Raw genomic sequence first — 12,531 nt, forward strand, 5'->3', positions numbered from 1 at the left:
GGCCAGAAATTAAAACTATTCAACTCCTCAAGGCCCGAGGACTATTGCGGAAGAGGTGGGCATGTGAGATTGTAAGGGCTGATATTAAGAGAAAAGTAGCTCAGTTTCTCTAGGAATTAACCATTAATATCAAAGGCACACTAAAGCAAAACCAGTATCTAGGTTGCTGTGTCAGTTTAACAAGGCTTTCTTGGAGCATGAACTCACTCCTTCATGCAAAATGATAAAGGTTACAAGGTTTATAGAAATTATATTTTATAGTCAAGATGATTAAACTTTTATTATAAAATTTCAAAGACACAAATTTAATTTGCCGCATCCTGTTTTTAATTAGGGCTTATTGTTTGGGATATTAAGCCTCCTCTCTCAAAGAATAAAGATTTTCACCTTTTTTTTTTTTTTTTTTGAAATCTTTGAGTTACTGCTTTGGTTAAATGAATGACTTATTTTACAATGACCCATGACCCTATTTCGTGATATCAAGCATTTTAAACTTTTTATCTTTGACGAACTTTCCAAAGTCAAATTCTAACTTGATTCCTCATTAATTTTTTGATATGAGTCCTCTGAAGTCCAAAAGAGACATATTTGTCTTATTTGGTATAAAAATCATACAAGAAGCATCGTCAAATATAAAATGGTGTTTGACTTTCTTTGGGCTGTATTTATAGAAATGTTATTGATATGTGCTCCAAAATTATGGGAAACTCTTATAATTCTGAAATAACTTCTGTATGTTGTGAATTATAAATTTTATGTTAAATTGTTGTATGCTACAGAAGTAACCAAAATTTCCTTGTCAATGGTGGTTTTAATAATGGCCGTCCTGGCTGGGTGTGGTGGCTCACGCCTGTAATCCCAGCACTTTGGAGGCCAAGGCGGGTGGATCACGAGGTCAGGAGATCAAGACCAGCTTGGCCAAGATGGTGAGACCCCCATCTCTCCTAAAAATACAAAAATTAGCCGGGCGTGGTGGCACAGGCCTGTAATCCCAGCTACTCAGGAGGCTGAGCCAGAGAATCACTGAAACCCAGGAGGCAGAGGTTGCAGTGAGCTGAGATCATGCCATTGCACTCCAGCCTGGGCAACAAGAGTGAAACTCCATTTCAAAAAAAGAAAAAAATATACACCCCTGATTTGAAACAAGACTAGGATACACGGTAAAGAATGTTTATTCACTAAAGTTTTGACAGACTGAAGGCCATTATTTCAGATTGGAAATAGGAAACTTAAAAGAACTACATGGACATTGGGTCAAAGAACATGGGTTGAAATGTGCCTGGCAGTAGCCCAAAAGTAAATGCTCTTCGAGGTGCATGTGAAGGAACTGTAGGAGGGAAATGGGATAATTCACATCTCCGCCAATAAATAAATGTAGCCACACTAGCTTGGGGGATTTGAGGTGAGACATCGAAAATACTAAGTCATGGTGAGGGCTGGAAGACAAAAGAATGAATCACTTCATAGGAATGGCTGTGGGGAAGGGCTTGAAGGAGTCATCCTCTGACTTCCATGTGAACCATGAACATTAAACATGGAGAAATGAGGAGCGGCAGCAGATCGGTTTGGGATGCATCTTCAGGGGATGCTGAAACAACAACAGCATTTGGTTTGCTCTACACCCCTGTCACCCCTCGCCCGCAAGCCCAGGGAGTGGTCAGCAGTGGGGCTTTGTGACGTCGAAGCCACCCTAGGGGTGCCATTGGATGGGACACTGCCTGTATGATCAAACAAAGCTCAAGGGTGTGGCTTTGCCTTGTCACCAGGAGGGTATATATAGGGAAGGCAAGAGCTCTGGGCCACTGCGAAGATTCAAAAGCTACAAAGCTTTCCGCAGACATTGACAAACCAATATATACAATGGGCCAACAATCCAGTGCTGGCGGGGTGAAGAGAAGCACCCCGTGTGAATCCAACGAGGTGAATGAGACGGTAAGATTGTTAGGTTTTGAAGCGAAGGCGAGGGTGAAAGAAAGACACACAGAGCAGGGGCGGCTCAAACAACAACACAGGAATATTGCAGACAATTGTGGAAGTGGTGGGCCCGCTTAATGCCAGAGCCCACCGCCGCTTACAGGCTGGGGTGCTTGTAGGTATGGGTGGGAGGGGCCTGGGCAGTATGGCTTGCTGCCCGGCAGGATATTGATAAGATGTTCTTAGCATCAGGTGGTTTGGCCCTTTTTCTGCTGGAATATCATTGTGGTGTTCCTTAAAACGTTGCCAAGCAAGATATGATAGGGATGTTTCTTTAGTTGGGCCTTCGTCCGCCTTGCGGACAGGTGGTTAGGCAGGATGTTTCTCACGGCCTGAACCCCCATGGGATGTTTCACTTTGACCAAGGTCTGCAAAATAGCAAAGAACTTACAGAATGGTGCAGTTTGGACTAACAGATGACCCTACCCACGCTCCTCTTCTTCTTCCCCATAGATCCCTACTCTGTGATTCAACCTTGTTCTTCTCTGGATCAAACCCCTTCCTCAACCTGCATTCCTTCTTGTCATGAAGCCCCCCGTGCTATCCAGTCTCTATCCTGTTCACCCAAAATAATGTCCTCCTGGCCTCTCCCTGTTTTCTTAACAGATGCCAGAGACGTCAAGGGGGGACTCACAGCCAGAACCCGCTCCTAAGAAATCAAAAGCATCGGACTCCTCGACCGTATTAGTGCTTTCCTACAGGAGAGAGGTTAGAAGACGTTACTCCGTCTCCGATGAATTGGTGAATGACCACTCCCGAGTGAACCGAATCAACCGCCTCCAAATAGACGAGGAAGAATTCACGCAGATTTCTGTGCAAACAGCTGCAAACCAGAAGGAAGATGCTGCCGTTAACCTTGGGCAATGAAAATAAAGTTTGAGAAGCTGATGGCTGTGCATATCTCTGCCTGTTTTCTGATGGTGGTGCGGGGGGGGAAGGGAAGGGAAGAGGTAGGCATTTGAGAAGGGAGGGATATGAGGTCCTGTAGGGTTGCTGGACAGACCCACAGGTGGACAGTAAGCCAGACATTGTAAATAAGGCCTGGGGGAGGACTGATTCCTAAAGAAAATTTCCTTCTTAAAATTTTATCTCACAGGAAGTGGAGATGTGTATATGTTCACGCAACTGTACCCGGCAGCACATAGTTCTGCTGAATGCACATATCGAAGGTATTCCCATCCCCTTTCCATCTGATATTTTCCTAGGTTAGAAATATATGCTTTATAAAGAGTAAACGTTCTGTAAAACACAAAGCACAATACAAAAGAAGATAGTAGATGTAGGAGTAAGTAAACGGCAGGAAAGCATTGCTTGTAATGAAATGATTGAAAAGCCAATTCTAAAACAAAATGTTCAATGCATCTTAAATATTTGTTACTGTTTTAATGACCTCAGCAGTCTTTAATCAAGATAAGTATGCTTTAGAAATGTGTTGATATCCGCAAAGTGTGAATATTCAAAATCGCCATGACTTGGGAAAAGGAAAGTAAAACACTCTTAAGTATGAGGAGCTTTTTTCCATGGAATGTGAACTGCAAGGTGGTGAGAAGGGTTAGGTGTGATGTGGTGAGATCATTTTTAGGAGAGTGTGTCTATTATCGGCTTCCTAACACTTCCATTTTGCATGATAATTTCCTGAAATTCGTCATTTAATTAAGGCTATAGATTTTGATTACAATGTGTCTTAAAATGTCAAACAGTATAATATTTATAGTGAAAAAGAAAACTGCTTGGCGGATACACATCGGTTAGCGGGAAAAGACACCACAGGGATTCACCATGGAGTCACCCGTGGATGGGGTTTTAGTTTCTGTCTTTGAATTGACCTTCACATAGTGTCTACGTCTTGAGAGTTCAGGGGATGTTGGAGAGATCATTAGGTAAAACAAGAAGGTCTTCTCAGGACACATGAGGGAGTTAAATAAAAATGCAGGAGCAATTACAATTTTAGTTATTTGTAACTGTGGTTTGCTAAGTCATAACACTGTCATGGATAACATGAAAAAATAAAATATACTAAATATCAATAGACAAAAACCAGTTTGCTTTTCTCCAACCAAATACCTAAATACCTAGCACTGATTTCCAGAACAAAATCCCCCACGTACCATCTTTGGAATAAAAGAATATTCTTTCAAGTTGTCGGACCACAAGGTAAAAACAAAAAATCCCAATGCTTTTTTTCTTACTCTTTGATATGTACAATTGAAGGTATTCCTCATTGCAAACTAATATTTCCATCCAGCACGTGACATTAAAGAATTTTTCATATTTAGGATAGTAATACGGGATCACATTCTTTAGCCTTAGGCATTGCAGAGGAAAAACAAACAAACAGAAACAAACCAAAACTAAGCTGAGAGAGGCGGAGCAAGAAAAGCAGAATAGAAGGCTGCACAGATCAGCCCCCTCGCAAGGACACAAATTTAGCAACTATCCACACAGTAGAAAACACCTCCATAAGAACCCAAAATCAGGGGAACTCTCATAGTACCTGGTTGTATCACTGAAAGAGGCACTGAAGAGTTAGAAGAAACAGTCTTAAATCGCTGACCCCACCCCTTCCCTATCCTAGGCAGTGGCAGTGTGGTGTAAAGAGCATCTCTGGAAGCTGGAAGAGCAAGAGCAGAGCAGTTGTGGGTCACTGAACTCAGTGCTGTCTCTTACAGGAGAAAGGAAAACCAGACCAAACGTAGCTGACTCCCATCTGGGAAGGGAGCATTGCAACCACCTCTAGCCAGAGGGAAATTACCCATCCCAGGAATCAGAACTTGAGTTTCTGCAAACCTTGCCACCAAGGGCTAAAAAACTGTTCCAGGTTTCTCAGACAACCTTAAAGGCAGTCTAGGCCACAAGACCTGTAACTCGTAGGTGAGTTCTAGCGTAGAATTGGGCCCAGAGGCAGTGGATTGTGGCGGGTATGTGGAGGGGTGCACATGACCTACTGAGATACCAGCTGGGGCAGCCAAGTGAGTGCTGGTGTCACCCCTGCCCTAGCCCCAGACTGCCCAGCTAGCGGCTCCATGAAAGACCCCCTCCTTCCACTTGAGGAGATGGAATAGTGAGGAGCGTTTTTTTTCTTGCATCTTGAATACCAGCTCAACTACAGCGGGACAGGGCACCGGTCGGGGTTGTGAAGCCCCTGTTCCAGGCACTAGCTCCTGGATAACATTTCTAGACACACCCTAGGCCAGAAAGAAACCTGCTGCCTTGAAAGAAATGAAAAGAGAACACCTATACACTGTTTATGGGAATGTAACTTAGTTCAGCCATTATAGAAAACAGTTTGGTGATTTCTGCAAGAACTTAGAATTACCATTCATCTCAGCCATCACATTACTGGATATATACCCAAAGGATATATATCATTCTACCGTTAAGACATATGCATGCGTATGTTCTTGACAGCACTATTCACAATAGCAAAGATATTGAATCAACCTAAAGGCCCATCAGCAGCAGACTGGATAAAGACATTGTGGTACATAAACAGCATGGAATACTATGCAGCCATAAAAAAACGAGATCATGTCTTTTGCAGCAACATGGATGGAGCTGGAGGCCATTACTCTAAGCGAACTCACGTGGGAACAGAAAATGGAATACCACCTTTTTCCATTTCTAAGCAAGAGCTAAACATCGGTACGCATGGACACAAAGAAGGGAGCAACAGACACCCGTGTCTACTTGGGGGTAAAGGATGGGGAGGAGGGTGAGGATTGAAAAGCTACCTGTCAGCTATTATGCTGATTACCTGGGTGATGAAATAATCTGTACACCAAACCCGTGTGACACACAATTTCCCTATATAACGAGCCTGCACGTGTACCCCTGAACCTAAAATAAAAGTTAACAAAAATTTAAAAATAAAATAATAAAAAATTAAGAAGTCTCACAGAGGTAGAGAGTAGAATGGTGGTGACTAGGGGCTCGGTGGTGGTGGCTGGAGAGACATTGCTCAAAGGATACCAAATTTCCGTTAGACTGAAGGAATAAGCTCCAGAGATATATTGTACAACACGGTGACTACGGGTGATCATAATATGTTGTATTATTGATAAATGCTAAGAGAGTAGATGTTAAGTGTTCTCAATACAAAATGATAACTTTGTGGGATGATGCATATGTTAATTAGCTATATTTATTCATTCTACAATGTATATACTTCAAACATTAGATACATGATAGATACATTCCATTTTATCTGTTCAGTTTAAAATAATAAAAATAAAGAAGAAAGACATGTCCAAGTGTTCTGCCTGGGAAGATGGGCCTGAGAGAGTCTTACATAGTTAATCATGTACTATGTTTTTCTGTGCAGGACAGCAGAGGGAGTGGGGCTACCTGAGAGCAGCACATAGTCAGTAAATGGCCTATAACAGCTCTACTTCCTTTCTTGAAGAATCAGAATGGTGAAAGAAACCAGTGTAATGTTTCTCATACCCCTAAGAAGGACACTAAAGTGTTTTAAAGAGAGTTGGATCTGAAGGTGCCCTGTGGTTGGGCTTGAGGGATGACATGAAAATGTTCTGCATGAATCAGCCATTTAGGGCCAGATGGGATGATACGCATCTCAGGAGATGTTCGATGGATACGACATTGGGAAATTCTGAGATTCTGAATTGACTAGGTGTGAGACTCATGCATATTAAGTGCAATTACATAAAATGGCATTGCATTTCTCATTCGGCCAAGCATTGTAACCAGGTATATTCATGTGCCAGCTATTTCAATAGAAAGTGCTAGCTCTCACAACCGTTTGCATTCCAATACAATTTTCTGAATGTAAGAGAAAGAGATATAGTTATAACCAAGGTGTTAATCAATGAGAATAGTTTGCATCTCATCTTCTCTATTCTGCAGAAAGGCCCTTGAAGAGCATATTGCATCATTTTCCTCATGGCCAAGAAAATCAAGAATCACTGATCTGGCCAGGTGCAGCGGCTCATGCCTGTAATCCCAGCACTTTGGGAGGCCGAGGCGGGCGGATCACCTGAGGTCAGGAGTTTGAGACGAGCCTGGCCAACATGGTGAAACCCTGTCTCTGCTAAAATACAAAAAAAAAATTAGCTGGTCGTGGTGGCGGGCGCCTGTAATCCCAGCTACTGGGGAGGCTGAGGCAGGAGAATTGCTTGAATCCAGGCAGTGGAGGTTGCAGTGAGCCGAGATCGTGCCACTGCACTCCGGCTTGGGTGACAGAGCCAGACTCTGTCTCAAAACAACAAAAACAAAAACAAGAAATCACCGATCCATTTGAAAGTCAGCAAATATTTTGTCATTGACTAAATGTAGACCCTAGAGAGTGATCCCCATACACCACACTACAACTTAAGACTGATTCTGTTTCTTAATCATCCTTTGGAGGTCATCACGTTTTTGAACTCTTGTAATAACAGGGGACTTGAACGCATTTCAGACAGCAAACCTCGTCCTGTGTTATCTTATGCTCTGGGAGGAATTAAAAGACAAGGAAGTAAGGAAGAAAGAAAGGAAGGAAGGGAGGGAGGAAGGAAGGGAGGGAGGGAAGGAGGGAGGGAGGGAGGGAGGAAAGGAGAAGAGGAGAGAAGAGAAGAGAGGAGACGATCTCTAAACCTAAATTGGTAGAAAGCTTCACAAGTCTGAATACTTAAAAAGTTAAATTAAGTAGCTAAAGATGTTTTTGAAAAGCATCTGAGCAAACAACAAAATGATTCTGAAAAATATTTGGTAATGTAATAATGACAATGGGTTATTTCTTCTATCCGTGATCTCCTACAATATATTTTAAGCCAGATCACGTTTTTCCTTTGATGAAAACTCCACAGAGTTTTCATCTTGATGAAAATAAAATCCAAATTCCTAATAAGGCCGTACATGATGTGGGCACCTATTACCTCTCTGACATTAATACTTATTCTTCTCATGAATCAATCACTCTGCTTCTATCACACTCCCCAATCTGTGACTCTTGTAACTCACCATGCATGTGATTCCTCTAACCTGCCATCCATATCAGGGTCTTTGCACACTTCTGCTGGAAGGTTCTTCTCTAAAATATCCACTATGTATCCTCATTTTCTTTTCTTTTCTTTTTCTTTCCTTCTTTCTTTTCTTTTCTTTTCTTTTCTTTTTTTTTTTTTTGAGATGGAGCCTTGCTTTGTCGCCTAGGCTGGAGTTCAGTGGTGCATTCTCGGCTCTCTGCAACCTCCGCCTCCTGGTTTCAAGCAATTCTCCTGCCTCAGCCTCCTGAGTAGCTGAGATTACAGGCGCCTGCTACCACGCCTGGCTAATGTTTGTATTTTTAGTACAGATGGGGTTTCATTGGTTGGCCAGGCTGGTCTTGAACTCCTGACCTCGTGATCCGCCTGCCTTCGCCTCCCAAAGTGCTGAGATTACAATCGTGAGCCACCACGCCCGGCCTGTGTATCCGAATTTTCTTAAGGTCACTAGTCAGAAGTCACTTTATTGGAAAGGCTATCCTCCATTTAATGGTGAAGACGTTAAATGGTACTTGTACTTCTTTCCCAAAAAATGACACTTTTATCAGTTATTTTACTACAGTACCTGGAACACGTAAACTTTCAAGAAATATTTGGTGAATGAATGCATGTTAATCTGAATTTAGTATTGCAGTCTTCATTACTAGAAAGCATTTACATGTTTTAACTGTCAGGGAGCAACGCTGGTAAGTGATTAATTCCCTATCAATAAAATGGATAGAGTACTATTCATGCTACATGTTCTCACAGTTGTGGCAAGGGTTATTAAATTGCCAACTGTAGTACTAAACTTATATTAATGTTGTACTCATTAGTATTACTCTTGTTATGTTCAGAGGAAATATGGAATAAAAGTAAGATCATGGGCCTGGTTCAAATCTGAAATTCTGCTACGTCCTAGTTGGGTGATCTAGGTCAAGTTTCTTAACTCCTCTGAGTCTTAGATTCTTCGTATGAAAAATGGAAAAAATGCTAGCACCTACTTCTCAGGATTGTTTTGAAAAACAAATTAATTAATATATTTAAGCTTTTAGCACAGAGCCTAGTACATACTGTGTGTGCAGTAATTACAAACTATTACTAGTGAGTATAATAGGATGTGAAAATTCATGACATCAAACAACTAGAACCGAGATTTATACACACACACACACACACACACACACACAGACATATGTATACACACACACACACACACACAGACATATGTATACACACACACACACACACACACATAATTGTTTTTGCAACAGAGTCTAGCTCTGTCGCCCAGGCTGGAGTGCAGTGGCGTGATCTCGGCTCACTGCAACCTCTGTCTCCCGGGTTCAAGCAATTCTTCTGCCTCAGCCTCCTGAGCAGCTGGGACTACAGGCGCGTGCCACCATGACTAGTTAATTTTTGTATTTTTAGTAGAGATGGGGTTTCACCATGTTGGCCAGGCTGGTCTCGAACTCCTGACCTCAGGCGATCTGCCCACCTCAGCCTCCCAAAGTGCTGGGATTACAGGCGTGAGCCACCGTGCCTGGCCTGCAGTAGGATTTTAGAGAGATGTGTTTGTGAGAGAGATTTGTGCCCAAAGGGTTTTATTTTAAATTTTTAAAATATTTATAAAATAGAGACAAGATCTTACTATGTGGCCCAGGCTGGTCTCGAACTGCTGAGCTCAAGTGATCCTCTCTCTTTGGCCTCCCACAGGCGTGACTCACCACAGCCGATCCACTCAAAGCATTTTAACTTAGGGAGGTGAGTGTTGACACAGACAAACCAATGCCATTGCAATATTTTCATGACTTAGATTTCCCGAGAGAAGGGGATATGCCCTACCACACAGGTTCACGGTGGGAAGCACCAGGGCTTGGCTTGGAAGCAGAGGCAGGAAGGAATGAGGAGCCCAAGCAACAGCCTTTATTATTAGGCTTTCCAAGGGAAAGGTCAGGCAGGGCAGGGTGAACAGCTTCACACTGGTAGTTTGAGTAATTACAGTAAGTTTGGAGCAACAGAGACTGCCTCTAGCTGTCTGGTACCCGGTGCTGGGTTGATTTAGGACAGAGAAAATATCAGCTTACTGTGTGAGAGTTAGATAAAGGAGGTGGATGCTTGCATAGGTAGGGTGTGTTCCTAAGTGAGTTGTTACTATTTGTATTAGTCCATTCTCACGTTGCTAATAAAGACATACTCAAGACTGGGTAATTTATACAGGAAAAAGTGGTTTAATGGACTCACAGTTCTGCATGGCTGGGGAGGCCTCACAATCATGGTGGAAGGCACATCTTACATGGTGGAAAGCAAGAGAGAATGAGAGCCAAGCGAAAAGGGAAATGCCTTATAAAACCATCAGATCTCGTGAGACTTATTCCTTACCATGGGAACAGTATGGCAGAAACTGCCCCCATATTCAATTATCTCCACTTGGCTCTGCCCTTGACATATGGGGATTATTACAACTCAAGGTGAGATTAGGGTGGGGACAGAGCCAAACCATATCGCTATTTTTAGGAATCAGCTAGTCCTGGGAGGAGCAGTCTTTCCCCAAGTCTATGAGGCCCCTCAAGCTGTCAAAATACTAGCCTGGCACAGTGGCTCACAGTTGTAATCTCAGCACTTTAGGAGGCCAAGGTAGGAGGATTATTTGAGCCCAGGAGTTTGATATCAGCCTGGGCAACATTGCAAGACCCTGTCCCTACAAAGAAAAAAAAAAGAATTAGCCAGGTATGGTGGCATACAACTGTAGTCCAGCTACTCAGGAGGCTGAGTGGGAAGTTTGAGGCTGCAGTTGGCAATGATCGTGCCACTGTACTCCAGCCTGGGCAACAAAGTGAGACACTGTCTCAAAAAAAAAAAAGTCAAAACATTATAGGATACAGAAAATTAAGACAACATGATTAATGTGTGTGTGTAAGTATGCATTAGCTTGTGTGAATGTATACATGAGAGAGAGAACAAGAGAGAAAGAGAGACTATGAATACCCACAGCTTAGGGATGACTGAAGTAATTATTCTAGCAACGAGGAGTAAATTCTTCAACGTGACCTGCCGGGTGGTTGCTTATCTCCACCTTCCTTCCTTTCTAACATCCTAGTGATTGTTTCTGTCCCACATTCGCGCTATGGAAGTCATGCAAACAAATATAAATTAACAAATAGTATCGTTTGCCTTAGACCTGTAAAGAAAGGTCTTTTGGAGTCATTGCATGAAATTCCAGAATTCTTACTTGGTTGGATTTAACTTTATTTGCAGGAGGAATTTTCTCTGATGGGATCAGTCACTTGTGGTGTGATGTATCTTCATTTTGATGTGGATAGTCCCACATAAAACAATTAAAAAAACAAAAATAAGTAAATAAAAATCTATGTTTTTAAGATTCTATATGAGTGCAGGACATGATCAATGATAAATAAAACAGCCCCGTAAACAGCACAAGCCTCCCGAATTTAACTATAGAGGATTATACAGTAGAATTTTTTGTTATTATTTTTTCTCATCATAATTTCAGAAGTTGGGAGCATGGGGCTGACACAGTGCTCAGTGCCACGGTCATGGGACCAGGGTTCTTTTTTTCCACTTGGCCACCTCTGACATGCTAGCTTTCATTCTTGTGCATCTCACCCCATGGTTGCAAAGTGGCTGCAGTTCCTCCAAGCATCACACCTGCACTCCATGCAGTAAGGAGGGAAAAAACCAAAGGCGGTAAAGAATCCAGTTAGATGATTTGATCCTATTTTAGTAGGAAAGCACAGCTTCTCTGCAAGACCCCACCAGTAGACTTCGGTATAATCCTCATTTACCAGAGGCTGGGGAATGCTTATGTTTTCTATCTAAAATTGATCTCTGCAGCCAGGCATGGTGGCACATGCCTGTAAATCCAGCTACTCGGGAGGCTGAGGTGGGAGAATCACTTGAACCCAGGAGGCAGAGGTTGCAGTGAGCTGAGATGTTGCCACTGCACTCCAGCCTGGGCGACAGAGTGAGACCCTGCCTCAAAATAAATAAATAAGTAAATAATAAAAAATGAAAAATAAAATTGATCTCTGAAAATAGATTTGGTAACGATTTCATATCAGAAGAAAGAAGAAAGGAAGGGAGGGAGGGAGGAAGGAAAGGAAGGAAGGAAAGGAAGGAAGGAAGGGGAAGGGAAGGGAAGGAAAGGAAGGAGGAAAGGAGGGAGTGAGGGAGGGAGAGAAGGAAGGAGGGAAAGAAAGAAAAGAAGAAAACAGAAATGGAAGGAAATGAAGGAAGGAAAGGAAGGAAGGAAGGAAGGGGAAGGGAAGGGAAGGAAAGGAAGGAGGAAAGGAGGGAGTGAGGGAGGGAGAGAAGGAAGGAGGGAAAGAAAGAAAAGAAGAAAACAGAAATGGAGGAAAAAAGGAAGGAAAGAAGAGAGTGAGAAAGAGGGAGGGAGGAAGGGAAGAGGAGGGAGGGAGAGACAGAAGAGGGAGGGAGAAAAGGATAAAGAATGATTAACTTTGCCAAATTACTTTTGTCAATTTCAGATGTGAAAGTGGCATTCAGCCTTGGATCATTTTTAATTTTGTTTGTACCTAATCAGATTGAGGTAGAATTTTAATTTGGTATTCCCAGAATT

The 12,531-nt window shown here is 42.5% G+C and overlaps 1 protein-coding gene across 1 annotated transcript; it reads left to right on the forward strand.

Annotated features, from left to right (window-relative positions):
- Positions 1 to 1,860: 1,860 nt before the first annotated feature.
- LOC129395371 (sperm protein associated with the nucleus on the X chromosome C-like) lies at positions 1,861 to 2,841 on the forward strand. The gene is made up of 2 exons (XM_055106626.1): positions 1,861 to 1,932; positions 2,581 to 2,841. Exons 1-2 carry the CDS (start codon positions 1,861 to 1,863, stop codon positions 2,839 to 2,841), a joined length of 333 nt encoding a protein of 110 aa, XP_054962601.1.
- The last annotated feature ends 9,690 nt before the right edge of the window (positions 2,842 to 12,531 follow it).

The sequence above is a fragment of the Pan paniscus genome, chromosome X (genome assembly GCF_029289425.2).
Source record: "Pan paniscus chromosome X, NHGRI_mPanPan1-v2.0_pri, whole genome shotgun sequence".
NCBI classification, from domain to species: Eukaryota; Metazoa; Chordata; class Mammalia; order Primates; family Hominidae; genus Pan; species Pan paniscus.

Excerpts from the sequence above, each read along its gene's own strand:
- LOC129395371 (XM_055106626.1), top strand. The coding sequence starts at position 1,861 with ATGGGCCAACAATCCAGTGCTGGCGGGGTGAAGAGAAGCACCCCGTGT. Across the intron at positions 1,933-2,580 it reads CCAACGAGGTGAATGAGACG|ATGCCAGAGACGTCAAGGGG; the intron begins GTAAGATTGTTA and ends TTTTCTTAACAG.